General features: G+C 44.2%; 1 protein-coding gene across 5 annotated transcripts in view; it reads right to left on the bottom strand.

Annotated features, from left to right (window-relative positions):
- Positions 1-20,272, bottom strand: part of LOC142566292 (nucleolysin TIAR-like) — a 256,354-nt gene extending 236,082 nt beyond the window's left edge. For 3 of the 5 annotated variants that reach the window (XM_075677186.1, XM_075677187.1, XM_075677189.1), the window contains exons 1-3: positions 20,203-20,272; positions 20,095-20,126; positions 19,881-19,977 (exon numbers count right to left, since the gene is read on the bottom strand). In XM_075677186.1, the coding sequence (XP_075533301.1) occupies positions 19,881-19,977; positions 20,095-20,126; positions 20,203-20,214 (141 nt within the window). In that variant the 5' untranslated portion in view covers positions 20,215-20,272. Of the gene's footprint in view, positions 1-19,880; positions 19,978-20,094; positions 20,145-20,202 lie in introns of those variants that run through there. The other 2 variants (XM_075677188.1, XM_075677190.1) reach the window with 1 other exon arrangement.
- Positions 20,273-20,511: the final 239 nt, after the last annotated feature.

Here is a 20,511-nt window from a genome sequence, read left to right as displayed (position 1 = left end):
AGAAGTGGCACTGTCATAGCTTCGCTGAGGTTCCTCACACAAAAAGTTTTTTTCACTGTTGGATGAGAAGTGTGGCACAAGTCATAGCAGTTATGGTGTGGTTACAAGGATGTTCACGGTTTAAGTGTGCTTTCAGGAGATACATAAAACTGGACAACAACCTTTGCAGATGGAGTGACCACTTAGATTCTACATAGATACTTTGCACTGGGCTAGTTGTGAAAGCTCCTGTGGGCAGGCGTATGCTTAAATGATGAATAGGATCACGCATTTCTAGGGCCCTAGGTGTAGCCGACTGATTACCAAAGCCCCATAGTCTAAGCACAATCGCATAAGACTTGTAGGGGTTCATTAAGCATCTTCTATTCCTACCCAAATTTGTGTGGTAATTTTTAGCATGTTCATTGTTTTCAGGCATTTGGCCTTGAGGTACTGATCTGGGAGAGTATGACACCATAGAATTTATGCTCTTTGTTCACAGGAACATGCAGTCCTTGCAGTTCGATCAGGGAGCACTCCTCTCTTTCTTGAAGAAAGGACAAATGAGCTTTTATGTGGATTGACCTCGAACCCATTTGGATCCAAGCTGAACCTGCCTCTCAGAGCCTGCAAGGCTACAGGATTATATCTGTATATCATCTACGTAACCAGAATAGAAGATGGCCAAAGGTAGTGAATAACGGAGCACGTTCATCTTCACAATAAACAGTGTACAGCTGAGGACACTTCACTGGGGTAACACTGTTTTCTGTGTACATAACAGGAGAGTATGGAGAGTGGTCACTCCAAAGGGTTTTATTGCACTCCATTATAAATACGAAAAGATGGCTGCAGACCCAGTTACTAAATCTATTGGATACAAGTTGTATTGGACACCGTAATATGTGGGCTCTTTTTTATTAAAGAGGCACGTACCAGAAGATAAAAAAAAGTTTTCTATTAACTGGCCTTTCGTGTTGCACTGGTAGTCTCCACAATGAGTGTGGTGAGCATTAAAATTACCGGTGATCATGTATGGTTCTGGAAGCTGGTCAGTGGGGCTATAAAATTCCGTTTTACTGAGGCGAAAGGCAGTATGTAAACGGAGGAAATGGTTATTAGTTTGTTAAATAATATTGCTCACACAGATACAGCCTCGAGGGGCACCTGAAGCACAAACTGTTGGCAAGCAGCAGACTTATTTAGAGCTATAGCTACACCTCCGAACGAGGCAGAAGTGTTGTCACAGTCCTTACAGAAAATGGCATATTGCTTGAGAAAATTCAACAAAGTAGGCTTTAAAGGTAAACTGCAACGAAATTTTGCTTGGGCTAAATTCACTATAGATGCCTAGTGTATACTCTCAAAGTAATCATGGCAAAGCCGCAGGGCTGGTGAGTGCCTATGCAGGCAATGTGTGCACCTGGCAACAAAGCGGTAGCGATGCAGATATGGCGAATATTAAACCATCTCTCAGTTGTGCCATTTTGCGCCTAGGCAGCCAGGCGCATTGCTCGCTCATCATTTACAAGTTGACAGGCACCTCTTTCGGTGTGCACTCGTGATTTGAGCTGTTGCAAGAATGCCGATGTGTTGCATGGCTGTCGGGCACTTGAATACGTACTTGAACACGGGTGATGGCTGTGCAGTCAGTACACAATGCTGAGTAGAGGAAGGCTAAACACATCTCTCCTGTCCCAAATTTCAGAGCGGAAGCATGCACTGCAGTGCAGCAGGCAAGTGTGACGTGTACCAGCCAACATGCACATAGCATCCAAACTGCAGTTCAAGCTGCACAAGCTACATTTCACCAACACAGTCACTTACCCATCACGATCTCCTTGGCAAATGCATTCTCAAGGTAACTATACGTACTATATGCCACGATGGCACACAAAAACCAAAGGTAACGTTCAAAGGTAATGCATCATCAAGATATTTTGTGTGTCTACATCAGACGGCTTGAAGTAGACGAACGAATCATTTCTGACCCAGCGTCAAAAATGAGCAGGAACGAAGGAGAACACGATATGGCAGCCATACAGGGGTGCAATGCCGCCAGAGCGAAATGGGCAAAGTTTCTTCATGGCCACAGTACGGCCTGTCTGGCTGAGAGTTTACGCACACTTAGCACTGAGCCAAGCCCTTCTAGGCCGGCTGCGCCAAGCCTCAGCTACTTATTATTCTTAACTACAGATAGCGGTAGCTGTCTGATCGGTCAACGAGTCCAGCGCTTCCAGCGTGCTAGACAGCAGCCGGTGAAGTCCGATAAGTCATGCCCTAGACGCTAAGGTCGCTAAAGTTTTACCGTGCACTTTAAAGCTTTAAAACAAGATCATTAACGTTTTCAGCCTCTATGCTTATAGACTACTACACACTTACAAACTAGAACAAAGAAGATGCATAAGTAATATATCTGACTTAGCCCCGATTGAATTATTTCATTGCACATATCCACGCCGGCATAAACCACACTGGGTATTACCAAAAGTAAGAACAAACTATGGGTGCCAAATGGTAGCATTTCAACTTCCATCCTTACTTAAATTAATTGATGAAAATATAGACTTAGGAAGTATTAGCTGCTCTAACCTTCGCAACTACTTTCTCATTAACGCGTCCCTTTGATTGTCCAACATTTAGACATCTGTGTTATAAGCGCATTTTTGGTTGCTGTTCTTTCGCTGTTTTGTAAGCGTTTTTGTTCTTAGTTGCTGTACTTTTATTTCTTTTCAATCAGTTTATATTGTTTTCACACACGCAGGTGATTGTGTATTTTGCATACTTGTTTTTATACTAGTGCTTTGTTTGACTTTGTATTTGCTGTGGTGACAGAGGTGCCGTCGCATGCCACTGCTCACCTGCTGTACGAGGGGTGGGAACTTAGTCAAGCGTCAATCACTTTTATTCCCATCCCCTCCATCAATGTAATGGTGATGGAAATAAATCATTATATTATTATTATATTAAACGAGACTCGCAGCAGTGTGGTGATCAGTTGTTGCCGCAGCGCTAGCAAACAAGTGCGTGGCGAGCAAGTGCACCTTTGTTTGTCAAAGGAGCAAACACGCTCGCTTCAGTGAACCAGAACAGCATGCTGCTGGTCAGCTAAGCTAGCGCATGATGCACCCTGTTCCAGCAGCTCTGGCGTGCAATAGGACATGCTTTATTCCTGCACCAGCCATACTAGACCGTAGAGCATCCAATTTTCGCCAATGTAGCATAACTAAGGTCAATTCACATGGCCGCGAAGGCAAGGCTGAAATGTGGCTCCAAACCAAAGAGCAGCGAAATCAATTATGGACGTGCGATTGAAGCCCGACTACATCTTGTGAGGCAAACATAGTCGATGAAAATTATGCATTCAATACATCACCAATAGAAACATTTGAAAAGGTACAATGTAATTAGAATAAAAAAAAAAAGTGAAGTCACAGGCTGTTTCTTTCCATCCACGAATATTGAGTACTAAACTGTGCAGGCTTGCTTAAGTTAGCTTGTGGCAAGGCATACCGAGATATGCCGAGATTGTATTACTGTATTTAGCCCTGGTAATGTCAAAACTCTGTGTGTAGCCATAAAAGATATCGCAATATATATGGTATAACCTCATAAGATTTCATCAGTAACTATTTTGTAACTTCCCTTTCACCACCTATTAAGTTTTTGTATGTATTGAGTAATATAAAAAACTAGGTGACACACGTGCTGTGTTAGTGAAGATTAAAGTGTGGTTTTTGTGAATTATTTCAATGTAATGCGGACTTTAGCTTAGCACCAAAATAACAGATGTGTGTTGGTACTACGGACACATGCATATGGTATTTGGTTCAAAACGTGGGTGAACCCATTCCTATGAATTCATGGAAAACTCAAGGCTCACCAGTGTAACGCATGCCCTTATAGAATGGTCTATATATACAGATAAGTGTATCCAGGTTGCAATGTTGCAGCAAATACTGTCAATTACGCTTCATACCGTATTTACACGATTGTAAGTCGACTCGAATGTAAGTCGACCCCCCCATATCGCTTGACCGAAAAAAAAAAAAAAAACCCGAGGGCGCATTCGATAACGAAAATTTATTAGTAGCTGACATGGTCACTGGACTACTCGTCTTCACTAGTGCTGTCATCATCGTTGCTGCGGTCCCACAGCGCGTCGTGGTCCAGCGAAATTTCAAATTTGGCAAACGACCGCACCAGGACATCTTGCAGAACAGCAGCCTACGCCAAATGCACCCAACCACACGCAGCTGTCAGGGAGGCTCTTTTGACAGGTCCGGTTGGCGTAATTTCGCAGTCTTCTGCCGCCAGCCACTCGTACTCACGGCGGAGCAGAACCTTAAAATTAAGGCGAAGGTCCAGGCTTGTTTCATGACCACGTCACACTTCACTGGCAGGGACCGATCACGCATTTCAGCGACGCTGCCGCAAGCTTAGCCTACAGCTCCGCAAAGCGTCCAGACTTCGGCACGTGGGAAATTTCTCACTTGCCGCCACAGGGTGAAAATTTCGCTTCGCTGCAGTCGCCACTCTCGCACCACCCGCTTGGAAACATCGAAATTGCGGCCCGCTGCACAGTGATTTGTTTCTTCGGCGTAAAGGATGGCAGCCCCCTTGAACGCTGCTGTGAACGAGTGCCGAAAGATTAGTGGGCCTGCTTAGTGACGACTGGGGAAGCATAGAAGTAGCACGTAGCCGGCAGTCAAGTGGAGCGCGTCAAAAAGTTGGTCAAACCAATGCCAATGCCTTTAAACAGAGAAAGAGAAACCCGCGAACGGTGTCTGCTCTTCCTTGAACTACCGATACTCCCCGCAAGCGCCGCCGTTCTAAGGGTGCCGCCGCAAATAGGAACAGCAGCGCTTCCATCAACTATTGACACCCCCCCCCCCAATGAGTGTTGCATGCACTGTAAGACTCTCAAAAATGTTGAAAAACCCTTCCGAAAAGCAAACAAACACGCGGGATAGCGAAAAGATACGGGTAGGACTATAGAGCAAACATAAAATTGTAACTACCCTGTAGCTCTCGTTGGTATCGCTTTCTTTTTGGCGGGGCCATGTTTTGGTTTCGATTGTAAGTCGACCCCCCCAACTTCAGACTTTCAAATTTTAAAAAAGGGGTCGACTTACAATCGTGTAAATACGGTATGTACGGTTGTGTGTGTGTATATGCAATGTGATGTTACCTGGTGCAATACATGACTTGGCACAACAAGTCTCGAATGGCAAACTGTTTTTTCTTTTCCACCGAGTAGTTGGCCCTGCAAAATTATATGGCACTGCCATGCCTCAACAAGCCGCCATTGTAGGACATTCTATGGCACCTTCGTTACCATGTGTACACATATGTTGACGTAACTGCACCACACGTGGATCAGATGCGCATTAAGCCGGACTACACCGCACCTTTCGCTTGGCCACCGCAATGCACTCTTCTTCGGGCGAAGACAAAATGCACCAAGGCCCTGCTGTTGAACGTAAACAACCAGAAAGAAAAAAAAAAACCAGCTGGAATCTGAGAATAGTTCTCACCAAAAGAACATCGTGGGTGTGCAGGGGTGTTGTCAGAGCGCACGAAGCAGCTAACCAAGTATACTAACTCTGTGGCTAGCTGAATTGTGGGACCTGTTCGCCGATACACCAGAACGGAATACAAGCAAGGAAAGCAGGCAGCACGGGTGCTGGTGCTCTACATTCTTCACTGTCACTTCCACCGGGCAATAATGGCAGTGTTTTTTTTTTTTTTTTAGTTTCAGCACGAGAAACATTGATTTTTGCAAGCTCTGTGATGCAGTGACCTGTATTTCAAGCATAAGATTTTGCACTGAGGCTACTACATGTTTGAATTACCTAACTGGGCTTCTTACGCAGTCGAAAATTTCGTTGTAGTTGGCCTTCCTTTAACTGTGTTTCTTGGACACAGAGCACCTTTGGATTAAATTTTATGTAGGAGTTCTGTGACGTCTAAGAGGTTATAAAGTCCTCTTACCTTCCACTGTAGTATGTGTGTATCCTATTAAAGAAGATGTGTGCTGTGTGTCTAGTCTAAGAAGATTAAACTTACAGAGCCCCTTTAGGGAGCTGTTAATGCGGGGTTTTTCATTTTTTGGAGTTATCACAAGAATTTTGCTGCTCCTTAGGCATTGGCGGCGCTGTCTGGTCGGTTATGTCTATCGCCTCTTGCGAGTCGCAGGACACACGCACTTGCGAGTGCTGCGCTTAACATGAATGCCTCGTTGGGGGGTGAGACCGTCGAGGCCACCAGCACAGAGGTCGATGGCCTCTTCTGGGACGGCGGAGCAGCACTGGCTGCCGCCACTGAGGGGGCGGATGGCACCACCACTTGCTCACTGTGTGTGGACCAGAGAGCCGCTGGGGGCCGTTGCGATACAGCTTCCCGTCACTTCGGCAAAACTAGTTCTAGGCACGTAGGACACCCCCCTGCGTGCCTCCTTTTAAACAATATGTTCTGTTTTACCTTGAGCGTTACAATTTTTTTTTCTTTTTGTCATGATGGGCAGGACTGCGAGTATACAGCATGCTCTTCATCACAGTTCCCTCAGTGGAGGGTGTTTTCACGTGATTCAGCGAGGTGTTCATTTGCACTGCATTTCGCACAAGTTTGGCTACCTCGGCAGTTCTGTTAACTGCGGCCGAATCACTGGCACGTTAAAGTATCGCAGAAAGTTTAGGACAAACAGACTGGCCTGGACCTTGACAAACCCAACCTCGATTGTCTCGGGCAGCATACTTGAACCGAAGGCGACAATAAGATGCTTTGTCTGGACTTTTTCCCTGTCGTGCATTTTCTTGTTTCACACTGATCCCATTTTGCCCTTTCCAGCCTTCCAAAAGTTCACCCTTGGTAAGTTCCATCAGAATGTCATTGGAAATAATGCTACGAATGGTATTCATAGTTTGGTGTCAGGTCACGGTAACGTTCCCGAAAGAGAGAAGGTTCTCTAGATTTTCATATTGCTTCATACTATGAAGTTCCAAAAGGTCACCACTAGCAAGGTTCACTCCTTCGTAATCTGGGCCTATTGAATCACTTAAGACATTTCACAACAAGAAAAGGCAAGATGACTCTTCCACTCTTTTCTGGTATTTTTGGAAAATTTTCACTTTGGTGGCCAAAAAAATTGACATACTTCGGTGCGCCCTCATTTCTGAGGGTGATCAGGAAGTTTGTGATATCCATCAAGAATCTTCAGTTTTTGGCAGCAACGCCAGTCACCACCATGAAGCCCAACAAAGGGACGCCGCAGAAAGTGTCAAGGCGCATACACACTAGCGGAAAAAAGCATGTGCAGCATGTTGCCGCTGGCAGAACAGCTCCGGCAGAGCAGCCACACCAACTGGCGGCGAACTGCTGCGGCAGTCATGTGACAGCATGAAAATCTCGCCTTCCGTTTTTTACTTTGCGTATAGGCCTGAGATGTCGCATGCTCTTTCCTTCCGTTTGCTGAAAGATCAGCACTGTGCTTATCTTCCTCATCCTTCGTTCTAAATGCAACTTATGTCTTATGAAGATGACGTTACCACTGATTGTAATTATGCTGGTGTGCTGGTTGTGGCCTCACCGCGTGCTGCAGCTGGCAGAACATCTATTGGCACTTTGCTGAGCTAAACTGCGATAGGTGAAAGTCTATCTATGACTGCCTCTGTTGTCTGAACTGTTCTGGAAACGGATGCCGCCGTGGCCGCGAGCATGGCATGCAAGCGCAGTGCGTGCGCTCTTGGGAGACATCCGAATGCCTCGGCTATATTTTCTTTATTTCTTAATTTAATTATTTATTTGTAATTTATCATTTATTTTATAATATTTTTATTAGGTGTACAATGAATCACCCATTGTTCACCTAAGGCCACCTGTCAACTTTGATCACCCATTGTTCATGTAGGGTCATCCATCAAGTGCAAAGACAGCTGTCACCGGCTGTGATTGATCACCGCTTTCCTGTGTCCACCATGGACTATGCATGGACTCTCACGAGCCACTAAAGGCTTACGCCTTAAAACGAACACCTCAAAAGCTGCCTCCTGGCAGCTTTTTGGTGCCGCCAGAGGGATGGATCTGGGATCGCCAGAGGTATCGGTGCTGGACCGATTTTTCACAGCGGCAAGCAAGCTGCGAACATTGGAGACCAATGAGAGTGGCCCATTCAGTGATGTGCGCAGGGGAAACTGGTGTTATGCGGACCCGCTCAACTGCTCAATTCGTACTAATATGTGGTGTCAGCCACACCACTCAATTGATACTATCATCTGCTCGCCTCAGGTCTTGCTCGCACTTGTTTTGGTTTAGTCTCGTTCGCACGTGTTTTGATGGTCATGATTTGCAATCGTTTTTAAGGATAATGAAGCTAAACAGAGATGTCCTGATGGAAAGGTTTTTGGAGACAGTGCGCCCTATTAGATTCTGTAAGACAAGACCGGCCCTGAATACAAGGACGTGGAGGTAAAACCCAGTACCTCGTTAAAGGGACACTAAAGGCAAATATTAAGTCAAGAGAAACTGATAGACTAGTGCTTGAGAATCTCTGAGGCGTCAATATTATCGCGAACAGGGTCTTAACAATCGAGAAACTGAGGTAAATGCAGGACATGATTAGAGACTCCTCCGAGACATTCAAGCACTTGCCCGATGACAAAGCACTCCTCAGTTAAATTGTTATTAGTACTCAACCACTAGTTAAAAAAAATAATAAAAGAAGACATTGTATTACAAGACAAAACAAAACGTTACTTATCCAGTTCTATTTCATTTTTATAAAAAAGAACTCATTGAAATTACCCTTGGCAGGACGCTGGCGGTCAAAAGGTTTTGTTTTCACCTGACTCTGCGCCGCCAACGCTTTTGCGTTTCAGCAGTTTCGTAATCATGTAGTGCTGTGCTGGTTTTGCTGGTCCTCGAAACTCGCACAAACTGCATGTAGCAGAGAATCCAACTCCTATGTCGCAGGATGCCCGAACGGTCTACGTCACTTGACCAAAAAGCAGCTGAAGCAGCGAATCCACCGCTCTGTCTTGGCTCTGTGCCGCCTTCCACAAGACATTCATTTGAGGGATCGCCAGCCGTTAGTGCGCAGGCGTGAGTAAGAACGGGGGCGAGAGAGAAAAGTAGGGCTTTTGCTCCTTGAACATACGACTTCGCCTAGGCATTACGAAGTAGGTTTCTTAGCACATGTTGTACGCGTTTGTCCCTAGGCGCGCGGGCATTGCGGAGTGGGGTTGAGTTTGTCTATGCTCGGACGCTGGCTGCCGGCACCGGATTTAGCGACCGCTGTGCGGACAGACTATCACGAAATAACTTTGAAAAAAAAAAAAGGTAAAACTCATTGCAAATCGAGTGGAACATTCTCAAATATGAATAAAAATGAGATGCATACATAAACAAATGTTTTCAAATATCCACTTTAGTCATGAATTATGTGACTGTCGATACATGTGTGAAACAGGTGGTGCTTGAGACTCCACTGAAAGCAAATCAAGGTGACAGAATGACTCTTGAGCATTTTATGATGAGTCATAATTAGAGTAACTAAATATTTGAACATTGTAAAGTCAGTCATGGTACACTTCATAAAAAGGATTAAATCCCCCGCTCGAATTACATGCACATGTTATTCATTAGTCTCAAGCGTTTCAAGAAATAAAAAAAATATATATATTTCAAGGTTGCTACCGACATGCCCCACATCAAGCGTCACGCAAAACATGGTAGTGCCTTCACCAATGCAATACTCTGGAACGATACATATCACTCAGAAGCAAAATGGAAGTAATTTAAGTTAACAGAACGTTCAATTTGCCGTAAGCTTAATGTTCATGCTCTATTCTTTGCTACCACTGCACAGAAATGGCAAAAATAGGTCACGTCTTCAAATGTGCACGTAGTGACTGAAGGTGATATGAGCTACTTTTATCAATTTTAGCAAGCTCATTGGTGCGAGACCCGAACTTTGTCACAAATGAGATTCTCAACGGATGGTGTGCCAACCTCAACTCTCCTGGCATACTCTCAGCCTGCGCACAACACCTCATTGTTGCATTTCACTGCTTTAGCGAGTTTACTTCAATTTGGATGAGGAACACCCGCAGTCAGCCAACAATTTGTTTTTTGAGCTCAAGCTCCTTGAAAAAAGCAGCGACAGGCTTCCTTTCTCGTTCATTCCTCAATGCGTAGGTCCTTTCTGCTTTTGTCCTCCTCCTACCGCGCGTTTGCCCCACGGACCATTCAAAGCATCCTCTTCGTCAGCTCTACAGTCAATGTCCGATTTTTCGAACTCCCTAAGGGCCGCGAAAACGTCCGTAAAAATGAATGCATGTCTTTTACTGCCATTAAAGGCTCAAATCGCCACAGGCACATCTGAAAAGGCCTACCAGCACGCTTATGAGGCATATCGGTGCCCGTACTGTGACAGGAGATGGTGGATGGACGCGTGTTTGATTAAGGAATAGATACTGTGTCCCGTGACAATTGCCCCTTTCCCCGCTTATGTTTCCCCGCACAACACTATTGTATTGAGGCAAAGCTGACTTTTGGGAACCGGCATTATGCAACGCGCCGCACTTTCTGAGCTTCAAAGCCAATCGCGAGGACACAAGACAGGGTCAGTGCCACTGTTTACAGCGGCGCATTCTTTCAATGAAAAAAACAAAAAAAAACGGCGCCGAATGGCAAGAAGCTTTATAACGAACGTTGAAGCAGCTAGGCCTAGCTTTTGCCACAGTGGCGAGGTAATCAAAACGGCGGCAGTGGTGGCTTTGATTAATACTGTTCCGTACCTGCAGTCCCGGCAATAAGTCCGGAAAATTGGACGGCGAAGGGCTCTTGCGTCCGAAATTTCAGATGTTCTTAGACATTGATTATATGGGGTACGTGATAGTGCCGTGGAGCCGTCGGGTGTACAGAAAGTCGGCCGCTGACTAATCTCCTCCAGCCGACGACACGGCGTCAAAAGACTATTCATTACGATCCCTCTGTCACGTGAGCCAGCATTACTGCGACTTTCATTCCCCTTCAATAAAATTGCAGCTAATTTTCCCTGATAAAAGCGCAAGTTCCCTGAGTTTTTCCAGACTATTCAAAATCCTTGAGAATTCCCGGTTGGTAGACACCCTGGGCTACTATGGTTGCCGCTCGTGATTTGTTGCTTGCCCACAAGTGCAGACGAGAAGAATCGAAAAGCGCCTTTTTGTTATTGTTGACCACAACCATTAAAGCCTAAAAATAATAAAGCCAAGGCAAGTTTGGTTGTAGCTTTTTTTTTTCATGTAAGTGCGGAAAGTGATGAAATGAAGGAAATGGGGCATCTGCTTCAAAATGTTCGGTGCATGCAGACTGCTCGGTATGTCTTGAAGAGTCATTTGCGTAGCATTTGACAAGACAGTAAGGTGCGATCATTAGCTGGACTTGGCACACGAGATATCGCTGTGGAAAGTTTGGGGTGCGTTCATTACACAGGAAAAGGAAGAAACTCCTTACGCAAGTGCAATCACTATGCAAGTAAATACGGTACTTTGTATATTCAGTAAAAGGCAACCTTACCACAGCGCGCGGTCTCTGTTGGTATAAGGTTTATACAGGATGACAGGACTAATCAAAAAGATTCTCATACACATGACACAGAGGGAATGGCGACAAAAACAGCATGTGTGTGCTGGGCAGAGGCAGTAGCATTGCAACAAGCTTGGTGTGCAGCATTGGAGACTGCTCTTTATCTGCATTGCATTAATTTTATAACAGGACCAAAAAGATGAGCCATCCATACGAACATATGACCAGTAAGCTTGATGCACGTTGGCACATGCCTAAGTGGCGTATTTTCCTCACTGCTATAGGTCTAATTGGCACTAGTTCTTTGGGGTGTTGGTGATTGATCTGGTGCTAAGTTTACACAAGTTAATCACAACGGCTGCACAATGCTCAGACACTCAAAAGCAAAGGTACAGGATGGCATTAATGTTGTACATGCTTCATCAGCTTCACGCTAAACCACATTGTGGCCTTTTGTTCCCGATGCCATTTGTATATGCACACCCATCTCGTCTTCTAGCACTGATTAACTTATCAAAAGGCGGGTGTTGGATTTACATGGCAGGCGCAGAAATGTGACGTGACTAGTGTGCAGTGTGATTAGTCTGGCTGCAGATGCATTGGCACGAACAGCAGTGGTCCAGCTCATTTAAGACTTGCAGCAATCTTCAGAGCAGGAGAAAAGGCAGTTCATGAGTATAACTGTGTTTGTTGCAACACTTGGAGTGACTTTTGTGTAGCCATTCAGTGCAGCTTTTTTTAACCGTGGAATCAATAAATGCTGCTCAACAGTAAAAGCAGACACAAGGCCAAGTCAGCAGCAGCCACTTAAAGGGCCCCTGAAACGGTTCGGACAAATTTTGTAGATGCATAGGATACAGCTTAAGTAGAACATTTGCACCACAATTTAAGTGAAGCATTACGTATTAATGGAGCTACAAGCAATTACAAGTTACCCTCCTCCCTAGCCATGCTTTTCCTCCTCAACTCGTTCGCCGAGCGATCGCGGCTAAGCTGCGCCTTCGCTGGTTCTGCGTCACGATGCGACGGCGCATCGTCCACTTCCGGTTGTTTTGGAGCCCGCACCCGCGGAACCTCTCCGCTAGCCGCTTGGCCGTCGACCCCAAGCGAGAGCTATCAAAGCAGCGTGCGTTGCAAGCATTCTGTCGTAGCGCCGAACGCGTCTGGTATTCCGGTAACCACAGGCAAGCTGGTCATTTCGGCAAATGACTGGAGGCATAAACTCAAGATGATGAAGGAACTTTAGTTGTGACGTACGTGAGCAGCCTGATCGGTCTGTACAGTCCAGCCACTTGTTGGTGCAGTGCTTAACCAGCCAAACAAAGCGCTAATATTGCTCTAACCAAGTGTAAAACACTTTAAACATTTATAAAAACAACGTGTTCATGATTACAGTCCTGCAAAAAAACACACCAGCAGCAAAGAAGAATGCACTTCGTTACTGCTACTGTGTATGGTTGAGCTATGTGCCACCAGGTGGCTGCACCGTGCAGACCATTCACATTTGGACTTCTGCTCATCCCATGGCTCATCCCATTACGGCACAGTCAAGCCGCCAGACCGTCCCCTTGCGCTTGCGTTTGCCCTAATACTGGACTTTTGAAACGCCATTGCGTTAGTAATCTTCCGGTGTAATGTGACGGCCACAAATGCGCAAATCCTGGCGCCGATCGGATAGCGGCAGTCCAATGCACAGCAGCCAGTCCGCTCGTCTACTGGCTTGCAGAAGGACACATGTCGCAGCTTAACATATTGCCAGTCGCTACGTTTGCAGTCCACAAGGCAACAAAGTCGAATCACAGTGCTCGCGAAAAGACTGAGACCGACTCTGACCGCGGAGCTCTCGTCAAAATGGAGTACATTGTAACACAAGCAGACAACACTTGCTGTGTGCCGGAAGTGCTTAAGTGTACTGAAAAATTGTTCTTGTGCATTCCATTTATGTTTCTTTTTATAAAAACAAATGAACTAACATTCCAACTATTACGAAGACCATTTGTTTACCATAAAGTTGGAAAAATTATCAATCACGCGTTCTGGTCGCCCAATCGGATAGCTCACTCCACTGACGTCATATGGGTAGGGGGGGTTTAAAATCCTGCCGAGCAGTGTGCTGCGATCGGCAGCGATGTGCATGTTTAAAACCTTGTAATAAATTACACGCTTTATGCGGAGCACCTAGATGTGTCAATGATCAGAAGGACCTACTCTAATGACTCAGTAAGTCTGTAGAAAATTTGTCAAAATCGTTTCAGGGTCCCTTTAACTCTCATTATTGTGCCTATAGATATCGATCACTCACTAAAGGAACATCTCCACAACTCACACTTTTTTTCTGCGAGATTTTGCTCAAATATTGTAGCTTTTCTGAACAATTATGTTACCTCCACAAGTTTTTTAAATAAAACAATTCCCTTGGCCAATTGCCCTCACGTTTGAGTTTATTCAACCACATGGCAGGCACATAAAAGTGCACATGGACATGGCGAGGTGTGATGGGAAAAAAAGCTGCATTTAACAGCTTGACTGGCCCCATCACCCGGAAAACGTTTCATTACAAAATTACACGCAGCGGAGAGCGACAATACAAAAGGAACACACAGGTGGCCCGTCACAGCAAAGTGCAAAATAAAACTCTGAAATATATAAAAAATACATTAAACAACAAAGCAATAGATAATGCATGACATTAATTAACTATCACAAAAGTGACCTAATATTACATGAAGAGGACATTCAGGACATTCTATGTAGTATATCAGTATTGGACAAAATACGTAAACTCAATTGTTAATTTGACATTGAAAAGTCAATGTCAAAAAAAATTGTTTTGAAGGATACTGTAATTCGAATGTTGTTCTAGTTCAGTCAAAAGCCTACACAGTGAACAATATCCGACAGGTTTCAATGCTCTAATTGCATGTATATTTTTACATGATCCTTAACCGAAGTGCACAGATATAGATGTTTATATTTCAAACTTTTCACAATATTTTTCAGACTATGTGCAGATAAAGAATGTTATTACTAAACACCTACAAGTTTTAAAAAGTTTTCATTACGAGGAAGCTGAGAAATTCCCAATAGACTATGTCCTACATGTGCCACTTAATGCGATTAGCATTGAAAAAAAAATATATATGTTGCGACACACTGTATGACCACAGCCAAAACGCGTCGTGTATGAAGAGTGCACTGCAGCTGATTTCATCTCTCGACATGCTGCACTGCCTGGTCCGCACTTGTCCAAATATACATTCAGGCAATACTGTCTGAATATATATATGATGGGCGTTTGACTATGGCCAGCACTAACGAAATTTAAAGGGAATGTGTAGCGAGACGCGGAAATGAAATGACCATGATTTAGTAATAGAATCACGCACATTCTTTGCGATTCATGTAGGAATTATAATTTTAAATTGGCAAACAAAGTCTAAAGACCAGTAAGTGGCGCAAACTGGTGCTGAAGCCTTGGTATTTTGGAGAGAGCACATATATATATATATATATATATATACATATATATATATATATACGAGGTCGGATCAAAGCCTTAGCTCCAATGTTTTTTTTAGCCAAGTTACGGCTGTACATGCCAAGTCAACTTGTCCATTCCCGGCAGGGAACCTTTCTTGGACCAGCCCGGCCTTATCTGACTCTAGCTCCGCAGCACGGCGCTGCTGTCAGTTACTTGTTAAAGATGCTTGTTGTGATTCATGTCCACAACATAAGAGCAAGAGCAACGAAGTGCGATTGGTTTTCTACAGAGCAAGGGATGAATGCCCATAGAAATCCACAGGGAAATGCAGCCCAATTATGGGGAAAGGTGTCTCGCTTTGAGAAGTGTGAGGTGGTGGTGGTGCGAGTTTGCAAAAGCCCGACGGTGGTTCCAGTCAGCCGGACGAATTCTACCACAGGGGCATCTCAAATTTAGTGCTGCATTGAGACAAATGTCTTAACTGGTGTGGGGACTATGCGGAAATATAGTGTAAGGTACTTAGAATAGTACATGTGTTTGTAATTACCGGTATGTACCTTATTTCAGCCAATAAAAAAATGGGGGCAAAGACTGATTCGCCCTCATGTACTACATCTTAAGTAGTATACGTGTGTGTGTAATATATATCTTCCACTTCTGATATAGTATACGAGATTACTGAACTTAAGACTGCTATTATTAAGTGCCGAACATTTATTGCAGTTCGTATATTAGCTTTTTGCTTTATTCTATGTGTATTACGAAGTAAAAAAAGTAAATGAGCAGCACTTGCATCTTAATGCATGGCGACACAGATCGCTGTTGTAGGTGCGAAAAATTCTGAGCATGCATGCAAGCTAAAATCCCTTGTTTAAGCTAACTGAGGTCTTCAAGAGACGACATGCTTCGGAAATCAAAACCACATGCGTGGCTACAGCCACATGCTTAAAACTGTGCATTATTTGTAAAAGCGTCATTTCATTTCATAGAACTTATTGGCTAAAGAACACCCTTCACTTGTAATGACCAAAGCTGCTGGACAAGAAACCACAAAAGCATGTAGCTATTATTGTAGAACTAAGTTAACACTTCAGAAAACCTTAATTGCAAGATTATTGACCTGATAATACGCACGATACACAAAAACACTTTTTCACAGCTACTTGTCTTTTGCGTCCCACCAATGTCCGCGGATAATTGCTATCGCCCTCTCCTATCACTGTTTCCAGCACGCTTTAGTGAATGACATCCTCGCTGCACATTAAAAAATTCTGATAACTATTACACAGGAGTTTTCCACATTACCATTGCACGATTAACACACTGACCAGTAAGCTTTCCATTGCACTAAAGAAAGGGGGCACCATAAAAAATTGGTTGTCAGTCCCTCTACAGGATTTTTTGCCATTGAAGAACAGCCCATACCCAGTGACATGAAGGAGGTTAAATATATATAAAAGCATACCACAAACTTGAAGTTCCCAAATAATGCAAATTGCATTAAAAGCAACGGCAAATGCCATGTGTGCATTCCAAATTTATGTGCTTTGATACACTTTACTGCAATGCTGAAAATATGCATTTCACCTAATAACAATAGTCAAAGCTACGACAAGAGATCGATGTGTGTCCAGGAACTGCATTCAGAACAAGACGTCACAGTACAGTGCTTCACAAAGACTGTGGCTGTGAACGCCAACGGCACTGTCCCACTGACTACTTTCAGAGCGCCATGCAGATTGTGCAAATAAATATTCGTCGTCTGGCATCAAACCACAACTTTAGTTGCTGATGGATGCCCGACCAAAGCAACAAAGCAGAGTCGATTAGGCCCGGCAGCCAAGGCAGTGTGCATGTTACGAAAATGCATTGTAGGCCAATATGAGACAGGCCGCAAGCCATCGTGTAGACTTCACATGAGATAGTCCGACAACTAGCACACGTGCGTGCAGAAGTTCATTTGTGGGCATGCTTAAGATGGAGTGTTGAAAGTTCTCAACTGCGTGCCCAAACATGTACTCAATGCATGACTTATTCCTGCTGTTAATCGGTTTTCGTACATGCTGCCGTGCTTTTCATATGCACTGCTTCTGTTGCCGCTCCTTCTATTGGCGTCACATGTAAGTATTATTTCGATCAGTGTTGTCAACTCCGGAAAACATTGTACCGACACAGAGCACCATGGAAAAGCTGCGTGCAAGGCACCAACGTCGGCCGGATGTTGAATATAAAACACAGAAAGTGAGATATTTGAGTTGAGAATGAATTATTTTAAGGTATTCGATTCATGTGGTGGAATGTTTGCACATCACTACTGAAAATATTCCACTGCCATTTAAGCAGGCAAAAACAGCAAACTTTGGCACAGTTGACACAAGTGAGCACAGCTAGACACAGGCAAGTGTAGCAAGGTGATGCAACTGGCGCAGCTGGATCACCACTGCATTCCAAATGCTCAGAGTGACCACAAAATGTGAGGCTGCTCACTTGGTGTACGTGAACAACTTCAAGCACTAAGTGGGCACACACAACCTTTATTTTTCAACACAAAACACACATCCATGCCAGCAGCAACTACCAAAAAAAAAAACAAGGCTTCTCATACAAGCTACAATTGCACTGTCACTGCCATTTAGCTGTAGGTAAGTACATGCAGTCATTACTGCCCTTATTTCAACTGCTGCTGCTTTTGTTTTTACAACAAAAGAGTGCCGGTCCAGGCGACATTTGCTGTGTACCAAATTTCTTTCTGCACATACCACCAATGTCTTTAGAAATGACTTTATCATCATGGTTTCTCACAATAGTAATGCTTCTATTCCTTTACAGCTTGGTTCTTTAGAGATTAAGTAGGCCACGTGGCAGCAAGGGCTTTGCACACTATATGGCTGCCAGACGGTAAATGGACGAGCACTTGATTAGCTATGAGGTGCAGTATTGAACAGCCACATACAGCATAAACTGCAACAGCAGAGGCAAGCTGTGGATCCAAGCATGTCATTACACAATGTCACATGTCACACTATACAAGAAAATTCTATCAGCTTGATTACCTAACTGCACACAAGGTTCTATTGGTGCACTGAGTGTCACAAGGTTTCCTAGCATTGGTGTCACCATGCAGGTCTCAACCAGCACAGATTGTGGGAAATGAGAGAAAATGTCAAAAATACTTTGTTGCCAAGAATATGTGCTTATTGTTGCCATTGAACCAGCTGGTGTTCTGAATGGGAAAAACAAATCAAAAGCACTGCCACTGGCTTACTGTATGTCTAACTTTACGCATCAAAAACTGAGGACTGAAGTCAATCATTACAATGAACAAGCAGATGAACACAACTTCAGTAACTTGCATGCATGGCTAGGATGTCTGACATCGCACAAACAAATGCGCACAAAGCTTCAACATTTCCATGCAGCAGGCACACACAAGCAGAGAAAAAGTGTGCACCATATTTGAATTAAAAACTTTCCTAGCAGATTTCATGCAGGAGTGAAAATAAAAGAATGGGTAATAGAAGCACTCGCAAAAAATTTTCACATGCACAAAAAATTGCACATTAAGTGAAGGCTGCTACCACACAAGGAACTTCAGAGGTTAAAACAAATATTGGAATATGCGGAAGCTACTATAAAAATGCATTCCTGCACTGGTATATACGAAAAAGTAGTGTAACCTCATATATGCTACAGACAACATGACTAAAATTTATTACGTTAGAATAGTCTGCAGAAAACTAAAGTGCAAGAGAACTGTAAAAATGGCAGCCGTTAAACAAGCACCACAAATCACGAAATATGACTGTAATCAAGATGTAATTGAGGTAATCGGATCAAGCAGAACTGCGAGGTTACGAATTTCAAAACACATCTGTTGAACGCCACTCGTAGCATTCAATCAAGCTGCAGAATGAACACTAAAATGAAGTATCCGACATAGTACCCGAATTGTGATTGCAGTGTTACCTAACATGAACTGTTAATTCACAGCTCATGTTTGATAGACATGCAACCTGAAGCAAGCAATAAATAGCAAACACTTGACACTTCATCTTTTACTTATATATAAATCACGAGCGGTATTCGGTTCCTTCAATATCGCGAAATAAACCCCTGAAACTGCCGACCGTAAAATAACCACTGTTTTATATATGCGGCGGCCAGCAAGGTCGCACAATTTTAACTAAGAAGCACACCCTCTTGTGAATTTACGTTGGACATACATGCCTACGAGCGCGCACAAGAGAAAAAATTTCGCGCCGTAGCATCAATACAAACACATATTTCCAAGTAATGAGTAAATGCTCAAAAAAGTGCACATGACAGCTGTCATCGTAAGCAACAGCTGCATAAACACGGGAGTAACATGCACGCAACTTCAGTCGCATCGCCGGTTAACGGGTTGACAAGTCAACAATCGCACGGGCGGGCTACCAGATGATGCGTAGTCGAGACAGCCAATATGAACTGTCCTTCCAAGCGTCAAGTGCACGGAGGCGCGTTCAGAAATTTTCTGCACAATTATTGGTGCGTCCGGGGCACAAGAAAGAACAGTTTTAGAGTTAATAATTCAGTATTGTTAGGCCTAGAATCGTCGGCTAGGTCGCACGCTACGATGGGCATCATTATCGGTAGTCTAGCACACGCCGCTCCAACCACTACTCGAACGTGAACAGACCGCAATGCGACGGTTCCGAAGGCAGCGACGAACCGTAACCACGCAAGACGCAAAAGCATCGCGTAGCAACGAACAAATTTCGGCGATCGCATCGTTCGTTAGGGTTAACAGCCGCTAAGCTAACAAAGCTACCCAGGTGGCAATATATTAAACAAAAACAACGCACTTACTTACCTCGTGAATAATCTTGCAACCTTTTACTTGCCCCATCTGTCCGAACACAGCTACGAGAAGCTCCTCCGTCACCGCGGTGTCGAGGTTCCCCACGTAACTAAAAGTTTTGGAAAGGAAGCGACACGTTGAATAACACATGGAGAACAGCGGCAAATGACCGAACGCCGGCGGCCAACGCCGGACTCGAAAACGCGAACAAATGCTTTGTACTCACAGTGTACGTGGCTGACAATCATTACCCTGGTCCTGAAAGTCAGAGAACATGTCATCAAATATAGCACATCAAACGTAAAAGGTCGAAATTTAGCAGAATTATGACTACCTTGTTTGCCATTATGGCGTCAGTCGACTAAACCTATAACCAAAGCGCATGCGCCGCGCGAGGCATTCTGGGCAGATCAACGCGAAGTCCCGCCAAAACGCTGTGGCGCTGCAGTAGCTATTAATTTCGATTGCGGTTTCGTTTCTGGTTCCTATTCTTTTGCCATGCACGCTTCGTGTTGCAGCTTTTTTCTATACAACAGCAAAATAAACGACGAATATGAATGAGCTGGCAAGCGCAAAGTTATTCCTGATGTTGGTTTATTTTTCGCGCAGACATACATTCATAAACCAAAGTTGTTTTGCATTT

Source organism: Dermacentor variabilis, unplaced genomic scaffold (assembly GCF_050947875.1).
Source record: "Dermacentor variabilis isolate Ectoservices unplaced genomic scaffold, ASM5094787v1 scaffold_12, whole genome shotgun sequence".
NCBI lineage: Eukaryota > Metazoa > Arthropoda > Arachnida > Ixodida > Ixodidae > Dermacentor > Dermacentor variabilis.
This window is presented reverse-complemented; position numbering and strand designations above follow the sequence as displayed.